Below are 19705 nucleotides of genomic sequence, written 5' to 3'. Positions count from 1 at the left end.
AATAGAGGTGTTAATTTAAATATACACGTTAAACTAATGCACTACAAAAACTATCACGTAAATTTTAAAGAATTTTACGTAAAAAAATTTAGCTAAACTAAACTAAAAAATCAAGTGTCTCTCACTTTCACCATAGTTGTGAAAGTGAGAGATAATAGAGACTTATAGTGAGTATTGAGTAGGTCGTAGATAGTTAGCAAAGCATAGATAGTTCTTTGGAGATTTTTTAGAATAGACTAGGTGTGTCTAAACTGTTGCAGAAGCCCCGCCCATAATCAAGGCATTTGTTGAATTTCTAACCTTGACGCATGTCAGCCAAAACCTCAGTGTTTAATTACTCCCTGAATCAAACCTTTGAAATATATGCCAACCATTTATTTTTAACTCTTGATCCCTCAGAAACTTTGAGATAAGATTGTTTATTGATAAGTAATTTGGCATATTCATATCCAACAGGCTATTTAGTAAGGGGAAAAAAACCCAAAACAAGTCTGGTGTAAATATGCAAGGAATGTACAAACAGGAAAAATATTAAGACAGAATTTTACTAAGCCCTGGAGTGATTTTATCAATGTACAAGGTGGTGTTGGGATGTCCAATAACAAGGTTGGTGATCTGATTTCCACATGTCCCAGGCAGTATCTTTGCAGCCTTAGTGTGCAAGATATTTTAACCATATTGCTCTGTATACAAATGAATAAATGAATTCTCGGCAAGGTAAAATAAGCTGCCAGGAACATTATGTTATCCTGTATATTTTTTTTTTTCATCTTCCAAGGAAATTATGCACTAACAATCACCATATTCTTCCACAAAGGTCCAGCAGTTGATGTGTCTGTACAACACATCAACGACATGTGCTACAGATTTGCAATTTTCATTAAAATGTTGCCCCAATACTGAAAAAAACTTTTCTACATTTAAACTTATTGCAAAAATGTATTTAACTCATTAAACCTATCTCCTTCCACAATTTACCCCAAACTTGCTACAGCGCATCTTAAGACTGTCATACATAAACAATGCACACATGTTTGACTATAGACAGTATTGTAAACATGCTCTTGACAAAATCATGCTAAATATACTTTCAATGTTGATAAAAAGAGAAGTCATGGTTGATGAAATTTGGAAAATATCAACAAAAAAAATTGCAGTATTTTGAATTTCGCTTTCATTCAAACAATTGGATTCAAAGCAAAAATGCAATTTTAATACATCAGTCTTTCACTTATGGAGGCAATAAATTGTAGTTATAAACAAATTACCAACATCCCCATGCTGTTTAGATGTGTATTTTCAGACTTTTGAAATTTTTGACAGCCGTTGGAAATCTGCCTTTACACGCTAACAGCTGCTGTCTAGTTTGGCCTAAAAATGTCTGGCCTTGACCATTGATGTGTGCAGCGACTTGATGTAGTAGCTTACCCCCATCAGTATAACATGGTGTAAAGTACAAACTCAAGGTAAGAAAGAAATTTACTTTTAATACAAACATGTATTATTGCAATAACTTTGTTACAATGACCAGGAGTTTAGCTGTACCTTAATTTTAGACAAACCATAACACTAGAGTGGCCTGATAGGTGCATGACTTAAAACATGTAGGAGTTAAAATACAAATCATGATTTTTTTAGAAAATGTTTAATATTCTGAAACCTTTTTTGATGCATGTTTTTATTTTTTATTTTTTTTACTATGTTGCTTGTTAGTGTTTTGAACTTCCCTGTCTAACCTCTTGACTTAAACTGTCTTTTTGTTGTTGTTTTTCTCTTACATTATTAGTGAATGCGGTTGTTCTTGATGTTTTATGCAACCTAATGTGAAGCACTTTAAAATTGCCTTGTGCGTCCTTTTTGAAAGCTGCACCTCTTTTATTCACTTAGCGATTCATAGTAATATACATTTCTCTAGGTTGGCTAAATGTGTGTCGTGTTCATGTTTTTTTTATCTAATGGAGTTTAGGCTGTCCTGCTGCAGCACACTGGTCTCTTATCTAATGGTGGACTATTCTGTCAAACCCACCTTTCTATTATACTAGTCATGGAGTACTTAAATCCTTTTTGTGCAACCCACTTTCACCACTTTTTATGCACAATACAATGCTCCCTGATCTTTTCCATCATTCTACCCACTGACATTATATAACATCAAAGCAAATCATACCTGAAAAAATAACTTTACTCAATAGATGTACTCCATTTCAGGGACTTGATCAAAACGTGTCACTCTCTCCAACACATGCTTTCTTTTTCTTGGAACATTCTTTAACAACTTCAAACTCATCTGATTGATTTACAAGTTTTATTCATTCTGGGAACATCTCTTTCAGAAAAACATCATTTCAGAGGATTCTGTTCAAAATAGATCTTTTTTGGGAAAAAAAAAAAAAAAGGCTTTTTCAGGCATCTATACTTTAGCTCATGTTCCATGCAAAACGTTTTATGACAGGATTTCTTTGATGTTGGCTTAGAAGTACAGCAATTACAGAAACACTTTTCAAGCTTTTGCTTTTCTGAAAGAGCCAATTCGACCCCCATGATTTACCCTAAGCAAAGGGAAATTTTCTTTCACTCTAGTGTACAAGTCCTCAAAGTCCTGGTTTATTGGGATATCCTAGAAAAAGAAGAACATGGTGAAGCAAGTGAATGGAAATGATTCCTGCTGAAAGAGAAAGACTAATGACACAAAATTTGATCAGGGTGAACTCACTGAACAGTTAAACGATTCCAGGGCTGAACTTGGGTTTTCGTGTACAGCCTTAAGAATTCTGAAGCATCCACCGTTTTGAATTGGGTTTTTTCCAACCTGGTCACAGATATAGAGAAAAAATATAACCAGGTGTAGGTTAGTTTATTTCAAATCACAGTGTCTTTGGTTCATGCTGAGAAAAACAAGACAAATTTCTATTCTCATTCATTGGCCCCTTATACGGTAATAAAGTCAGCTTGCTCCTAAAACCTCCCAATCATCATGCCCAAATCTAATTTATTGTAACAAAAACAATTTATACTCATGGGGTCTTTCCTTGTGCAATGATATCATGGGAGTCTTCCTAACGGGCAATAACAATATTTAGCAATAAAATTCATAAAGCCAACACTTTCTAGTTTTTAGAAAACAAGGCAATTAAATATCTCATGTTGATTTAACGCTGGTAGATGAATTGAATAACAACTGGATAGCACCAGGAGGGGAGTACTGGAGTGTGCCTTTTTCTCAACAACAGCTGGTTGCCCTAACTTTGTGATCTATTGTCGGTTTTAACAAATGAAACCAACATCCAGTTCCATAAGAACTATTTCTAAACACACACACACATTCATGCACACGGACACACAAGGAAGAGCATTGAACTGTTACACGGTGGATTAATAATCGGATCCTGGCTAGAGTGAACACGATCCAATGAGGGTCCTTAGGCAAGACATCTAATACTATCAGCTTACCTCGGATATGAGCGACTATAATAGTGACAGAGTTACACCTCACAACAACCTGATGACAAATGCCCTACTGGAAACATGACTTACCTGGACGAGGGTGGAAATTGCTACAATCCCGGAGAATGTGTGACTTTTGGATATGTTGAAACCCACAAACAAGGCAAACTAAGGAACATCTTGTAACTCAACGTTCCAACATCTGTAGCCGTCAACTGTCATCACAACAAGAGAATCAATCAAATATACAATAGCAATGCTTCAACAATGGAAAGCCAGTACTTTGGCTCAGCAAGGGATTTGGTACCAAGTCCAAGCAGATAGACTCAATTAAAGTCCACACCACTATGATATGCAGGAAGGACATCAGGGTGTAATTCGAGTTAGACAAGTACCGGATGTTGTCAAAGAGAAGCAAGATAATCAGAACTGAGAGTTGACTGACTAGATGCCATAAGGAAATCGAGCTCACCCCACGACCTAAAGCAATTAAAGTAAGTCCTGAAAAGTAAGTCCTGAAAAGTCAGCTGAACGGTCATCAGATACCCAGCTGGCATCATAGTTGGTATCTCCTCCAAAAGAGGAGAAAGAGTCACATACAGTAAATCAAGACAAGAAAGCACCCAAAGTCCAGAACCCAGATAATATACAGTACACTAAGTAGAAAGAGGTAGACCAAGGACTTGCTGTGTGAACATCATAGCCACTATTCAGAGTGAAATCTCCAAACTTCAAGAGTGTGTCAGGAAGATGGCTCTAAATGATAAGTTGCAAAGTGAATGCCTCAGACAACAGAAACTAAATGAGGGTTGTGTTTGTGTGGAGGAGCAAGCAACATGAAAGGACAAGCCCCTACAAGAAGTATACCTTCATTGGTGGCTGATATCAGGAAGACCTTCCACTGGTTGGAATGGGGCAATACCAGCTGACTGCAACATCAGGAAAAGGAAGAAAAGAGTTACCGAGGGCTGAAAGAACAACTGGAGCTGATGTGGAAGGTCAAAGTCCACATGGTCCCCATTTTAGAAGGAGCACTTGGGGCAGTGACTCTTAAACTGGAAGAGTGGATTCAACAGTTTCCTGCAAAAGCATCACAAGTCTTGTGGCAGAAATGTGCAGTGTGAGGATCAGCTAGGATACTGTAAAGAACCTTTAACATCCTGGTCTCTGGAAGAGGACGCAAGCTTGAGGAAGTCAAAGATGCCCCCCTGAGAATGGCAGTGAATGCTAAAATGCCAGAACCAGATACGAAAGCTGAGATAAAACCCAGATTATTCACCTTAGGCTATGACGAACAACATTTAAACAACAGCAATTCATTTTTTAATCCTGTAAGACCCACTTCCTGACACTTTTTCCTGGGAATCTTAATAGAGTCAGTACAAAAGCTTACATTCAAGGACTTTAAGGTCTTGTTTACTTTGAGGCCTGTGGCGAGGTAGATGGCTCCTTCAGGGGGTATTCGGTTGTTACTGTGGAGAGAAACAAACACAGTAAAGTGTGAAGAAGACAATCATGAAGTGATTCTTTTGCGAGAATATTTATTCAGCTGCAGAAAAACCTTAGAAAATCTTTTTTTTTTTTACTAAATAAGTTAACCTGAAGCACCCAAAATACTCCAAACTCTCATAACTTTGCCTTTAACCATCATTAAATTTGAAAAACAATACAAAACAAGACAAAAAAAGAAGAAGAAGAAAAAAAAAATCAACAAAAGACAAATTTACCTACCTTACATTCAAGTCCTCAAGAATGTTGTTCTCTTTAAGAACCAGACCTAAAGCAGCAGCTCCTTCTTTTCCAAAGCCATTAAATGACATATTCACACTTTGGAGAAAAACGTTCCCCTTAGGGACAAGAACAAAGACATCCTTCAAATGCAAAGAAACTTTGATAAAGTCTTCATTACAAACAAAATACCCTAATCTTATGTGGCATTATGGACTCTTAAGTAATATGCATTTCTTGACCTGAAATAATCAATTTTTGACCAGAGCTTTCCTTACTGTCTTACTCAGGGCCAGCTTTCCTGCCAGGCATGGATACAGTAGCTTACTCTTCCTTTAGTTGCGATATTTTTATTTATTAATTTCAAACAATGAATAAATAATGGTTAAAAATAAAAACAAATGAACAAATCTCAACAGAATCTCTATGAAAAAAAAAAAGCCAATTTCAACATAAAACATTGGATTTGTTGGACAAAGGATAGGAAGAATCCAAGGCCTGTCAAGTCCCACCCATGTTGTTCACCACTAACAACTGCAAAATCCAATGAAATAAACTAAACTGACAATACAAATGAATACTTCAATCGAGCTATTGAGAAAAACAGAACAAAAACAAACAAAATGTGCAAGCGCCATCAACATCTGTGAGATTTACAGTACATTTTCCTTCTTCATTTCAGTACTTTTCAAAGATATATCTTTTGTACATTTTTTTCATTGCATTATATACATTAATAATATATTCCTATTTAACCATTCACTTTCGTGTGCAGTACCCCAATGCCAGTGGACAACATCACGGCTCCTCTTCCACGAAAACAATTCCAGGCCAATGATATTGATCGTAGCCCTGAGTTCTCTGACAGAGCCTCTCCCAGGTTTTTTCCTGGGAATTGAATGAAATAAATGAATACAATTCTGACACAAGAAACATTAAAGTAACTATTTCTTAGTAAAACAAAGGTGATTAAAAGAGCTCAGACACTGAAACACATCACTGTTGGTATAGAAACAGGGAGATTGTTTCATTAAACTGCAAATGAATGTTGACTGTAGTTGCAATACATCTCTTGAAACACCACATGTGATTATGGATTATGTGTTTCTCAAGTATTATATTAAAGAGTATTCCACTTGTAAACTATAATGAAAAAATATATTTATCCTTAAACAATGTTCTAAGCTACAAAAGCAATAACATAGGCATGAATGTCAGAGTGCTTTATAGGTGAATCTCAGGCAGCTACTACCTGCAGAAGCACTCGTATAAGTAGATGTCCTTTGATATTTCAGCAGCAGTGAATACAGATTTGAATGTGAGTAGGAATAAATCTCAGCTGTACTTCCAACAATACGATGGGGTGGTGGTGTCCTTTACCCTGCAGACACATTTATTCTCAGCTCCTTTTTTTTTTTTTTTAGGTGCTAACTGTTCCTGCTCTGCCATTCTTCCACAAGGTGTCTGTCACAAAGCTCATCCTCTCTCATGATAATTGAGAGAGGGTTTTAATGAAGGCATTACGATGGTGACCTTTGAATGCCACAGTCTGGGAGTGCCTTCTGCCCTCAGCCTCCTCCAACATGCGGCTCGGCCATAATGAAGAACAATTTATGAGAATGTGGCTCCAAGAGATTCATAAAAGCACATGGTAAAGCTCACAAATAATATTATTACTGCACACTTTAACTATATTTTGTTGATTTTCAAAAATTTTATTTAGTTTTCCATCAATATTTAGTAATATATATGGTGGATATATAAAGTCTACACACCCCTGTTCAAATGCCACGTTTTTGTGATGTAAAAAAATGACACCAAGATAAATAATTTCACAACATTTCCCACCTTTAATGAGACCTATAACCTGTACAATGCAATTGAAAAATAAACTGAAACCTTTCAGGGAGGTGAAGTAAAAATAAAAAACTGAGAGAATGAGGTTGCAATTTAGGGCAAATCTTTAAACCGCTGCCACTACTAAAAAACAAACCGTCAGTCACTACTCACGTTACTGTAAGTGAGTAATTTAGTGAGGCATAATTGTAATCTATGTTGAATTACCTTTGAAACAATATATCACACGACTATGTTCCCATAAATTTGGAAATTACTGGAAATAAGGGGTAGGCCCCCGAGCCCCATTTAAAAAAAAGGGTTCCGTGCGTCTCATCATATTCATTCATAGAGTATTCACACCAAATTGCATTCCAATCTAACAAAAACTAACGGGGAGTGGTCATTTGAAAAAAGGGGCCCCGTGACATGTACGGGGTAATTGGCCCCATCTATATATTGGTATGTGCGCTTCGCACTCTAGCCTGACCGACCCAGCCCTGAGAGCCAATCCTTATCCCGAAGTTACAGATCTGACTTGCCGACTTCCCTTACTAAAGAATCCACATTTAACTCAAATTTAATTAGTTCACCCATTAACCCAATGCAAAACTACCATATTGTGCTCTTTTGGCTGTGAACAGAAGCTAAACTTGTTTCAGCTGCCCACAGTAATGGCCCCGGTGCGGGAAATGCCCGTATGTTGAAACATCATGTGGGAACTATGCATCTCCGAGCCTGTGGTCATGTGACTGCCGTAAAGTGAAACGTTCTCCAGGCATTCTCCAGGTCACATGACCTGGCCAAAGAAAGTCTGTTTCTCCAAACTTACATAGAGGGAAGCCCCGCTCCGAGCATTGATACTGTCAAGCGCTGTATATTGGCCTGAGGAATCATTAAAAATATCTCATATGGGTCAACTCTTTAGGTCAAAAAGTCTACGGTGTGCCTTTAACTAGTGTTCACAATAACAACAAGAACAAAGTGAGTGGCGTTTTGAGTCCAGTAGCCCGGCCTAATAAACATGGGGTGAAAGTAACTAGTAACTTTTACTTTGAGTGCTATTTAATTGAGCTACTTTTTACTTGTACTTGAGTATTTTATGTATGACTTACTTGTACTTGAGTATAATTTTAATCAAGAAACAGTACTTTAGAACTACTTGAGTAGGATATATCAGTACTCTTTACACCTCTGACTAAAAGGTAGTTGTAGTAAGCTAGCAGTTACCTGCAAGTTCTCCCAGTTTGTTGTGGCTCAGGTCCAGATGTTGCAGCCTAGTGTTGGTGAGCAAGGCCTGAGCCAGAGGTTCTGATGATTGGTCTGTGAAACGATTCCCTGACAAGCTCAAGCTCAGCAGCGTATGGTTCTCCTTAAGCATACTGGCTATAGCTTTAGCCCCGCCATCCCCTAGGTTATTATCAGACAGGTCCACCTCTAGGGTTGACACACAAGATTGAACATGAAAAAAAAAGAAGAAACAAAAGAAGTCAAAGGTGAAAATGCTAACTTCAGGCTGGCAAATATTTGGGAGAAAGGCTTCCAAACCATATCGGTCAACTGATGTTATCTTGCGATATTTGCCATAAAACTTTACCACTAATATTGAAAAACTGATAAGTGCTGCTCTGCATCAAGCTTTGTACAGTGTAACTGAATTTACTTTGTTTATGGTGTTATGGTGACCTTTTAACACGTATAATTTCCTGTCAAAACCGGAAGTCCCAGAACGTATCCTACACAAAGCGTAGGACCTAATAAAAATGTCTTGTTAACTTTAATTGTGTGCTAAATCAATGTCTATAAGTGTTTTCACTTATTTATTTTATGTGTTTCAGTCATTTAATACGTTATTATAGATCGCTCTTCCCTGTTTCGTACATGTTTAGCTAACGGATAACCGCTAAGCTAACGCTAACTTACTAGCTATCTTAAAAAACTTGCACCTCATGTATCAACTATAGGCCTATAAAAATGATATATGTGATATGTTGAACAATATTGAAAGGTTATTTTGTTCTGTATAGTTACAGTTTCACAAACATAATCAAAGACTAGGTTGGGGTGGAGGGCATCTGTGTTGGGCAAGATTAGATATCAGCAAAAAGATCATATTGAACATCTCTAACCCAAAGCCTGCAGTTTGAAAGATTCTAGTGTAAAGGTAGCGTAGGAAATAGTTAAAGATATTGACTGAGAGACAAACTATTCATGTTGGACCAATAAAGTAAGGTTGGTAAAACCTATTAATTAGCCACACCTAAAATGGACTATGAATGCAGAATGAGGAGTATTATGAAGACACAAAGAAGCGCAGTCTGAACCCAATGTCTCATCGTTTCATATTTTCTTTACAGAAACGTTGATGATCATATGTCAAATGTGAGCTTCTTTAAACGGTCGATAATTATCTTTAATGCTGGTTTAGTTACTGTTGGGGCTGTTCCCACTGTGCTGTTATTCATCATCAATTGTTCTTCTACATACACTTGATCTTGACAGACTTCAGCAAAGTAGCTGGAGGAAATCACCATATTCAGAGGGATCATATAAATGTGAGCCTGGGTGGAATTAACACTTTTTCTTTTGCTGACACACACGATCTTTTCATCTCTATCACACATAGCAGCTTCTCTGCTTTAATTCCAACAATTATTTATTCCATCACTTTTTTCCATCTCTGGAGACACTCAGCAGCCTTGGAAAGATTGTAACTGTACTTTTACAGTCATTTCTATCTCGAGGAGTCAAAATTACTTCCACAATGAGCGGGTTCTAAAATATCAGATGCATCAAGAAACCCATTTTCTGATGTCAACACTTAAAACCATTATCCCATTATCATGATCAATTCCCATTTTGTCTTAAGAACAGCCAGCACTGGAAATAGTCAAATATTCTATGTATAGAACAAAATACACCTTTATTGATCCCCAGAGGGGAAATTCACATGTTGCAGGAACACAATAGAAGAGAAGACAGTAAGAACATAATACCAACAGGAAAATAGTGTGAAATGTAAGACTGTATAGGATAGACATAAATTAGGGGAAAAAAAATCAACAACACCAGAAAAAACACAACAAATGTGCAAATTGATTGAAAAACCCTTTTCAATCAAAGAAAAAAAAGTGTTCAAATGCAACTTTTTTGGTACCAAATATGCATTTGCATTGAAGTTCTTTTTTCTTTCATTGAAAATTGTATTTGATTGAATAGTAAATATATATATCTACCTCCATTGGTGTCAAATCACCAGCGCTCTGTTCTACACATTGGCAAACTCATCAGTCACTCTGATAGAAATAGAAGTTTCCAATAAATGAAAGCTACAATGGTTTTCCAGGAATGGAAAATGAACTCAAATCATTGCAAAACCTTTCAGCCTGTTAGGATATACACACGATGGTAAGAAAACAGGTACCCCAGATGTGAAACCATATGTTGCTCGTGTAATTGAGGTGATTATGTCATTTGAGTGGGAGTGTGTCAGAGGTGGACTTTTGCTATTAGAAAGTGGTGAGAGGGATAGTGACCATTCCCATCGAAATATACTTCCAAGTTTCCCAAGATGCTTTTTGAACCTCCAGGAACAAAAACCTGAAGCACACTGAGGCAAAATATTTCTGTTAATTTGCCACCTTTAAAATCACTGAAAGCAATTTAAAGATACACTTTGAATGTTTTTTCCTGCTTTATTTGGTAAAAAAAATCAATAATCATATATATATATATATATATATATATATATATTATATTGTATTTCGTAATCCAAAGTGTTCTGAGTGGACAGTGAATCTCTGCTCCTTTTCTTGGCCTTGTAAATGAGCTTTAGAAATACAGAAGCGCAACGCTGGACTTCAGCCAATCGGAGATCTTTCCACCAACAGGGCGATCCCATGAGCTGTTTTAAGCATTACTATTGGCTGCTCGAGCTGCTCGTCAAAACTCGACAGTCCCATGGCTCTATACTCCAGCTGAAGTTACATGGCAAATCAAGAGGAGAAAAGAAGACCGAGATGGAGAAGCAACAGAATAAAGCCACAAACAGGTTCAGGAGAAACGCTGTCCGCGGAGTTGGTGTGTGCAGCAATCTGCGAGCTATCCGATTTCAGTCAGCGCAGTCTGCCCCGAGTCAGACAGAGAGAGTAAGAACAAACAGAATAAAAAGCTTATTAAAAATGATCTAAGGATGAAAGAACAGACCTTCAATTCATCTGCTGTGTGGACGGAGTGTGTGGTCTGATCAGCTGAGATCGGCTACTGCCCAGCTGCTTGTGTTTGAGGAGCAGCTATGACTCTGAGCCTCTTACTGTCCTCACAGCAGTAAAGTTCCAACATTTGCTACTCGTCTCTATGTCGAAAACAGTCGCAAAGAGATCCACAGTGTGCGCGTGCATGCAGAGAGTCATGCAGGAGGGGAGGGGGAGCGCCTCACAATTCTACAAACCCCAGCTTTAAGTGAGTAGAATATCAACGTGTGGTAATTTGATCCATACAAACTTGCAGAAACACAATCTATGTCGACATTTCAGAGATTTTCGGAGACCTGCTATTGGGCTACTGAAAAAACTTCCAGTTAACTTTAAAACTCGAGCCCTATTTCCAAAAGTGTTACAAAACTAATGGAAGACAAGAAGAGATGCTTTTGTTTTGAAACGGGGAAGTTTGATCTTTAGCTTGAATCTGGTTCCAGGACAATTTTACGTTCCACTTGCAATGCATCATGGGGCGGTTAAGTATGACTAGTGTGATACGCCGACGATACTCAACTTTACATCTCCATAAAAGTGCATACTTAAAAAATATCATAATGTAGTATACATCTGGGTATTTCTCGCATACTTTCTTCCCATACTATCTAATGTGAATGCACTACATACTAATTTTGACTTAGTGTGAACAGTACGTTAGAAACCTTTCAACCAAATACGCTTTATAGAGTGTCAGATTGCATATATGGATTGAATATATTTTCAATTGATTTTTAGAACATGACACAAGATGATAAGAAAAAGAGGTACCCCAGATGTGAAACCATATGTTGCTCATGTAATTGAGGTCAATGTGTTATTTCAGTAGGAGTGTGTCAGAGTTGGACCTTTGTGATTAGAAATGTGAAAGGAGATGAAAAAGAAACAAAGTGTGTGCGTGCTCAAGTAAGAAGTAAAACTACCTGTAATGTAGCAGTTTTCCTTTAACATCTTAGCTATAGCAGCTCCGCCCAGTCCTTCCATCCAATTATCTCGCAGGTTCAGCCGCAGCACTGAAGTGTTGGTTCCCATGGGAACCGCCAGTGCTTTGGTGCCCTGCAAACACACACCAGCCACCAATCTCAAAGTGAACATTTTTTGTGTATGCTCTCTGTGGTGTATTTTCTTTTCTGTACTCCAGTTAAACCAGTAGGTGAACTCATGAAGGTGCTAGACTTGACTGGGACAAAAGAAGAGAGTCAAAATTGCTGCTTCTAACATAAGGAGAAAGTAAAGACATGTCAACTTAATCTTTAAAAAAAGAAACACATGGGGAGTCGTCAAATATTCTGAATTAAGTGTGTTTAAATGCCTCAAGTGTTGACCCTGTTTGTTTTAAGAAGCCTGGAATGAAAAATGTTTAATGATAACCTTTAACAGTCATTGTTAGCTGTTTTACAACAACATGTTGATTGACAGATAAAGTCCTTTCCCCCCTTTTTTCTTTTTGCTCCTGATGCCAAACCCCAGAATTAGATTTTTACTCTTAACTTTCCTTTACAGCATCATAGACCAAGGAAGACAGAGGCGGTGGGCCTAGTCATCCTTCTTTTTAGCCTCACAATGTCACTGCATGGAGGCCAGCGCGGAGCCAAAGATCTCCTCCATTGGGACTATGGGCATGTTCAGAATGTTGCTTCTTTCCCCGTCGGAAGATTAGCGAGGTCGAGCCACCGATATCTTGCGACAAGCTGTAGTATCACAGGCGGTTTAGCATTTTCTATTCCGTCAAGATGGCTGCTCCAGATGGCGTGACGGCACGCGGGACGTCCCTATATTATATTGACAGTTAACAAGCAGTAGAACTTTAGCTTTATGTTATGGATAGAAAAAGTTATAGTAGATTATCAACTCATATTCAAATTAAGTTCGAATTGTTGAAAAATGCAGTTTAGTATTGTGGAAAAAGAAATAAAAACTAGTTAAAGTCATTGGGCCTCATTCTTCTCCCATGTGTGCAGTTACAATATAAGTCACACATACCAATAATAATGCAAAAGAGACTCCCAGAAAGAATCGTTTTCTTTCATTTCATTTTCTTTTTTCGTTCTTGCTCATATTATGAACAATATCACAAATAATTTCCTTCTCTTTCCACAGTCCCATTCATTCATCTGAAATTAACACAAATGGTGATTATTGATCAGTCAGTTATGAGATTGCTAAAGTGCAAAGGGGAGAATAAGGCCCATGGTAAATAAAACAAGTCCATCTCGTGTTTGTCAAGTGTTAGCTAACATTAGCATGTTAATACAAAAGTGTCAAGCTTAGCTTTTTGCTGGAAATAAAGATGAGTGTAGAAAATGTGACGGTTTAGCCAAATTCCCAACGAACCCTAGCGTAGTGAGTATCAGTGTTTCATGTTTACCAACTTTTCACATGTTCTGATCAATTTTTCCAAAAAAAGGGCGATAATTCTACATTTTTTGTACAATTTTTTAAAAGAGTGACTATTGTAAACTGGGACTGAACCACCAAAGTTGCAGTAACAGAGTCGCTCTAATAGAACGCCATGACAAAGACATCATCTGTGATAATTTGTGTTATGTTTGATTCCATGAGCTATATGGAGGTGTCTAATTTGAATTAAATGCTTATATGATTGCAGAAACAATGCCCACATTGTGGCAAACACTCAACAGGTTTGGGTTTTTTTTAGATTAAAAGTTGAAAACTCTTTACAGCCTGTATACTGAACAAAAACCCAATCCATGCCAGGAGGTAAATATTTAAATTCAGAGTTATATAAGCTCATTCTGAATCCTAATCATTCCCAGCAGCCATCCTTTCCTTCTTCACTCTCCGTGTGAATGTATTCCGGTAGGATCTATATAACAGGCTCTCATCCATGAACTGAAAAGCAAAGATATGTAAATAGACACTATTCTCCTAGAAAGGAGTGGAAACTCTTCAAAGCTGTGCTGCACTGGACTTGACACAGCTCTATCCAGGCTTACTCATGATCGCCGCTGTCGCCTAAAGGAGAATGTGACTTTGAATTAATGAACCATTCACTGAGCAAAGGTCTGAATTGATCTTGAATAAGTGTTAAATTGAACATGCTGAGCTTCTGCTTTTACTCGTACAATACATTAGTGTATTTGCACAAGGAGTTTAGAACATTTGTAGATCATTTGGCAAGAAAATGCGGTTCGATTAGAGTTGTCTCTTGGGTGTGTTTTATTTAATGAGTGAAAGAGGTGAAATACAGACAGTGAAGGACAAGGGAATCAATTCTATGGAAGTGGGTAAAGTATAGAGAAATAATACATTTTATTTCTCTATACTTAGTGTTGCAATAGTATCTTTCTTAAATGGGGACATGATGGCCAGGTCGACACCAGAAAAGACTGGTGTTGCTGAAAATAGCTAAAGGTGATCGAGACTTGATTTAATTCAATGAATATATACTGTCTACTACCAATATACTATTAGTATGATTATGTTGACCATTCCCATTGAAGTGTACTTCCCAATTTGCATTTCGAACCTACAATGACAAAAAGCTGAAGCACACTCAGGCTAAATCTCTCTATTGATTTGTCACCTTTGAAAGTTCTGAAAGCATTTTAAGTGAGAAAGTGACCAAGTAGAATATCAACATGAGGTCTTTTGATCAATAAAACTGGCGGAAACACATTTCATGCCAACATTTCGGAGATTTTCCGAGACCTCTCTGTTGTACTACTGAAAAAACTTCCTGACTAAACAAGAGCCCTATTTACAAAAGTGTTAAAAAACAAATAGAAGACAAGAAGAGCTTTTAGCTTGAAGCCGGTCCCAGGACGATTTTACGTCACACTCGCAATGCATCATGAGGTGGTTGAGTATGACTAGTTTGCCCACCTTGCATACTTCAAAAATGTCTCGATATAGTATACATCAAAACCTACAATATTAACTTCTATCTACAGATTATTATTTGCGATAAAATTGAATATCAGTTGATATCTGTACCAGTGTTTTCACAGATATTGAAAAACCATTGTGTGCTTTTGAGTTGAGGGGGAGGGGTATATGTACTGTATATATTGCAGGGGTGTCAAACTCATTTTAGTTCAGGGGCCAAATATGGACCGGTTTCACCTCAGCTGGGCCATAAATTTTAGGTGGGGGAAAAAGAACAACTTTAACATTGTGCCCTAGTTTTCAATATCAGTTCCAATTCATTTAAAAGTTTTTGATTTTGTGAACAATTTTTGTGTAATTTAAAGGAATTTTGCATTTTTACTTTCTCCTGCAGGCCGAATTGGATGCTCTAAAGGGATGGATTTGGCCCCCAGGCCTTGAGTTTGACACGTTATATTATTGGTTAATATTGCAAATGGAAAATTTTGTATTGGACAACAACAGCATAACAGATATCAACAAAAAGATAATAACGAACATCCTCGCATTCGTTTGTTTCATTCAGTATTCGGCTCTTCCTCACATGGCATACACCATATTCATGCATTTCATGTTGTAGTTTAAAACAAATGTAATGTTTAACTGCTACGTATCCTCCTGATGCTGTCATGCTATAGCGTTGAGTTTTGTTTTTGTTTTTTTTTTAACAATTCAATTCAACTTTATTTATATAGCGCAAATTGGTAACAAAAGTATGTAAGATAACTAACCAAATTTGAAGCACCTCCAGGAATAAGGTGGATATAAAAAATATATATATTTTTTTTTATTTTCCAAGATAATTCAAAACCTGTATCTATGCACTTGTGACTTATCATTACTGTACCTTAGGCCCCAGGCCCCGGTGCATCATATTCAGCTCCATGTTTTGCATATTCTGCAGGACATATGAGGAAGGCACCACTTGTTGAATTTGACACGCCTCCTTATAGCTTCTTTGCCCTGTTGGATCAAATGAATCCTCTTCATCTGTAACACAAATTAAAAAAAAAAAAACAAAACAAGAGTTTCAGTGTTTATTGATTAAACAACAGCTTGTTTACCCAAGGGCTAAATTTTAGAGGAAGTCTTTATTTGAGTATGATAAAAGAAAATTCTTTAATTTCATTCTGATAGCAGCACCAAGCCAGTGCGAACTTGTACTGGGAAGGAAGCGCAACACAAAGGCATGGATGAAATCATTAATATGCAGAACAGGACTCTTTATGTGTGGGTGGGAGCATGTAGGTTTTTTTTTTTTTTTTTTTTGTACAGACTGAGAAAGAAATATATGATAAGGCAGAAAATAACAGATGTGGTGACAGGAGGGCTCTGCCTAATCAGTGCTGGTTCAGAGCACAATCAATTAAGACACGTTATAATGTGTTGTTAAGTGCTTCCAAAATATGACTTCAGGCCAGAAATATGAGAATGAAACAATACATTCAAGAAAACGTGACAAACAATGAAAAAAAATGCCTTTTACATCAGTGTCTTGAATTAACAGAATTTAAAGGTAATCTATATTCTTCACATTTAATTACATTTATTAAAATCCTAACCTTCAAGCTCCAGGTCTGTGTTATAGTCTTCGTCTGAAGACATACTCTCAGGAGATCCAGGCTTCCCCTGCTCATTGTTAGCCTCCTCTTTGCTAACAGGGGAATCATCTTTTGGTTCAGACTCAGCACCTTCAGTTGAACTTGAATTCTATTGGAAGAAATGAAAGATAAAGCATTTATTTCACTAAGAGAAAAAACCTGAAGACCCAAACATACTCGGGTAGAACGAAAGTGGAATGGCTCAACTAGTCTGGAACACTCGGATGGACTGATCAATGGTTCGCGGCTCAACTAGTCTGGGACACTCAGATGGACTATCCTTCTATCCTATTTTGTTTGTCCCTCTGTTCACTAACCCCCAACCAGTCGAAGCGGATGGATGCCACCTCTGAACCTGGTTCCGCTGGAGATTTCTTCTGATAAAAAAGAGGGAGTTTTTTCTTCCCACCGTCGATAAATGCTTGTTCATGTGGATCTTGTTGGGTTCTTTCTTCTTTCTTACTATGGACTTTACATTTTGTTTAGCACTTTGAGCATACCTGTCAAGTATCCCATATTTTACCCCCCTTTCCCGCCATCTTCCCGTATTATTATTTTCCCGTAAATATCCCATATTTTAATGTAATAATAATTCAAAGATGCCTTACTGAACTGAACGGCGTCACTAGCCTCGCGAGAACTGCCACTTGAAATGACCTGGCTTGGTGGCAGCTCTCGCGAGATTAGTGCTGACAGCGGCAACAAACCCGGAAACAACTCAGAAGAGAGCTGATGAAGACGTTCCGGCGAAAAAAAACAAAGAACTGGTGTAAATACGTTCTGAAATGTGGCAGAGTTTATCTTCCTAAAGAGCAGCAGGATGTGACACAGTAACACGTTCTGAAAGATTAGTAACTGAGATTTTAACATCTACCATGGGGGAAGGAAGCTCGTAAGTCACCGTGAAAAATCAGCCAATCACAAGCTCCACAAATATACACTGCTTTAAAAAGTGTTAAAGGATGTAAAGTCTGTAATAAATGTGTCTAATAAGTCATTACTGAATACCAGAGAACCACATAAGTGAGCATGAGAAATTATAATAAAATATGTAAGTTAGACATTTACATTTTATTTTCATTAAAGATAAGCAACATGAAATTAACAGTAAATATTAAATGTGTTGACTCGTATATGAACTGTAAGTATATTAAATAAACACATGTGCTTCATATACACATTTATGTTTTTATTTAGGTTGTCTTATAATTTAGGAATTAGGGCTAGGGCGATATATCGAGATTCAAGATGTATCGAGTTTTCTATTTTGGTGATATAGAAAACTATAATATTTCATATATCAGTATGTATATATATATATATATATATATATATATATATATATATATATATATAATAGCTTATTATGTATCAAAATACTAGTTTTAGGAGTCGCTGCTTTTACTTCTCAGAACAACATGTAAAGCTCAGTTAGATTAATTTCTGAGTGCTCATATTGTGCAGCTGTTTGTTAATAAATGTCCCTGTGTGGCATTTTGTGGCAAATTTAACCCAGAATTGTCTTTCTGGTCAGACTTCATTTGATAAAATTATCTAGATTTATATCATATATCACCATTTTGAGAAAATATATTGAGATGTGATTTTTGGTTCATATGACCCAGCCCTAGTAGGAACGTTCACAGCATTTCAATGTTAATAAAGGTCAACCTACCAGACTCTAATCACATAATTGTATTTAATAAGTGGTTGACAAGTGGGTATTTTAATATAAGGGATACTGGAGCTTGGTTGGGCGGGTGGGACGGCTCGTAGTGGGTGCCAGGAAATTTCCCTTATTTTCAAATCCAAAACTTGACAGGTATGACTTTAATCCACACTATTTGGAGCTTTCATAGTTGAGTGCACCTGGAGCGCACCACCGCGTAGTAGTTTCCATAGGTGTAAAGAGTACTTATGCTATATCCTACTCAAGTAAGGAAATCATACATAAAATACTCAAGTACTAGTAAAAAGTAGCTCAATTAAATAGTACTCAAGTTACTAGTTACTTTCTCCTCCCTATAGAGGCCAGTTTGTGACAAAAAGCTGAGAAAAACAGCTTTTTTTCTGAAAAAAACTTTTTAGTGACTTTGAAGCATTTTTTTGCTTTAGTGACACCTCAACATTGGTTTCCTTCTATAAAACTACAAAAACAACACAGACTGGGTATTTGATGGCAACATTATTATTATTTTGCTATCTATGTCAGAGTTGAATGGATTTCTTTCTGTATTTCGGGCGTCCTCCGAGTCTCTCTCCCCGTCATTCTCCACACACGCAACTTCCTCCTCCTCCCGGACATGCCGAGTGTCAGCTCTTGCCCCGTTTTTTGATCGTTTTCCCTCACCATCACGACACTCTCAATAGTCCACTTAGGTTCTACACATGCTCTGGTCGAGTGTGCGCTGTGCACTGCTGGGAACTTCAGCATCAACTCTCGTAGCGCCATTTTCTGTCTTGTAAACTCCTTTCCTCTTCCTCTGGGCTTTGCCCATCACGGTTGATCTCTCATCCAAAGGTGCACTGCTGCCACCTCCACCTACATGTCACCAGTTGGTCACTACATCATGGTACAAGTTAAATATTTACCGGAGAGCTTCGTCACATGGTCTCCTAGCAACCTCAGCCGAAAAATGCAATTCACGTCTATAGACGTGAATGGCACTCAATGAGTTAAGTACAAGTAAAATTATTGATATAGAAATATACTGAAAAAAGTAGAAGCTACTCAATTACAGTAACGTGAGTAATCCATTACTTTCACCTCTGGTAGTTTTCAGTTAAACTCTACATTTCCCAAAATCGTTAGCGCTTCACTGTGGTCCTTGTACTCTTTCTGGAATATGTGTGCGGAGTCCCCTCCGCGTACGTTCCGCCCGAGTAAGTTTGAGCCTTTAGACACGTTTAATTCTCGTTTAGCTGGAATTTCCTCTTCCTCTCTCGTTTCCTTTC

General features: G+C 37.4%; 2 protein-coding genes across 2 annotated transcripts in view; both read right to left on the bottom strand.

Moving 5' to 3' along the window:
- Positions 1-2500: 2500 nt before the first annotated feature.
- lrrc74b (leucine rich repeat containing 74B) lies at positions 2501-5435 on the bottom strand. The gene is made up of 4 exons (XM_028456916.1): positions 5176-5435; positions 4838-4916; positions 2714-2809; positions 2501-2617 (listed from the first exon to the last, which is right to left on the bottom strand). The coding sequence occupies exons 1-4, from the start codon at positions 5262-5264 to the stop codon at positions 2501-2503; spliced, it is 381 nt and encodes a 126-aa protein (XP_028312717.1). The 5' UTR covers positions 5265-5435.
- A 6750-nt stretch (positions 5436-12185) lies between these two features.
- Positions 12186-19705, bottom strand: part of nos1 (nitric oxide synthase 1 (neuronal)) — an 80575-nt gene continuing 73055 nt past the window's right edge. The window contains exons 29-31 of the mRNA XM_028457171.1: positions 16712-16859; positions 15997-16139; positions 12186-12317 (exon numbers count right to left, since the gene is read on the bottom strand). Of these exons, the coding sequence (XP_028312972.1) occupies positions 16026-16139; positions 16712-16859 (262 nt within the window). The 3' untranslated portion in view covers positions 12186-12317; positions 15997-16025. The remainder of the gene's footprint in view (positions 12318-15996; positions 16140-16711; positions 16860-19705) is intronic.

This window comes from Gouania willdenowi, chromosome 9 (genome assembly GCF_900634775.1).
Source record: "Gouania willdenowi chromosome 9, fGouWil2.1, whole genome shotgun sequence".
NCBI lineage: Eukaryota > Metazoa > Chordata > Actinopteri > Blenniiformes > Gobiesocidae > Gouania > Gouania willdenowi.
Note: the sequence above shows the minus strand (reverse complement) of the source record. Positions and strands in the feature narration are given on the sequence as shown.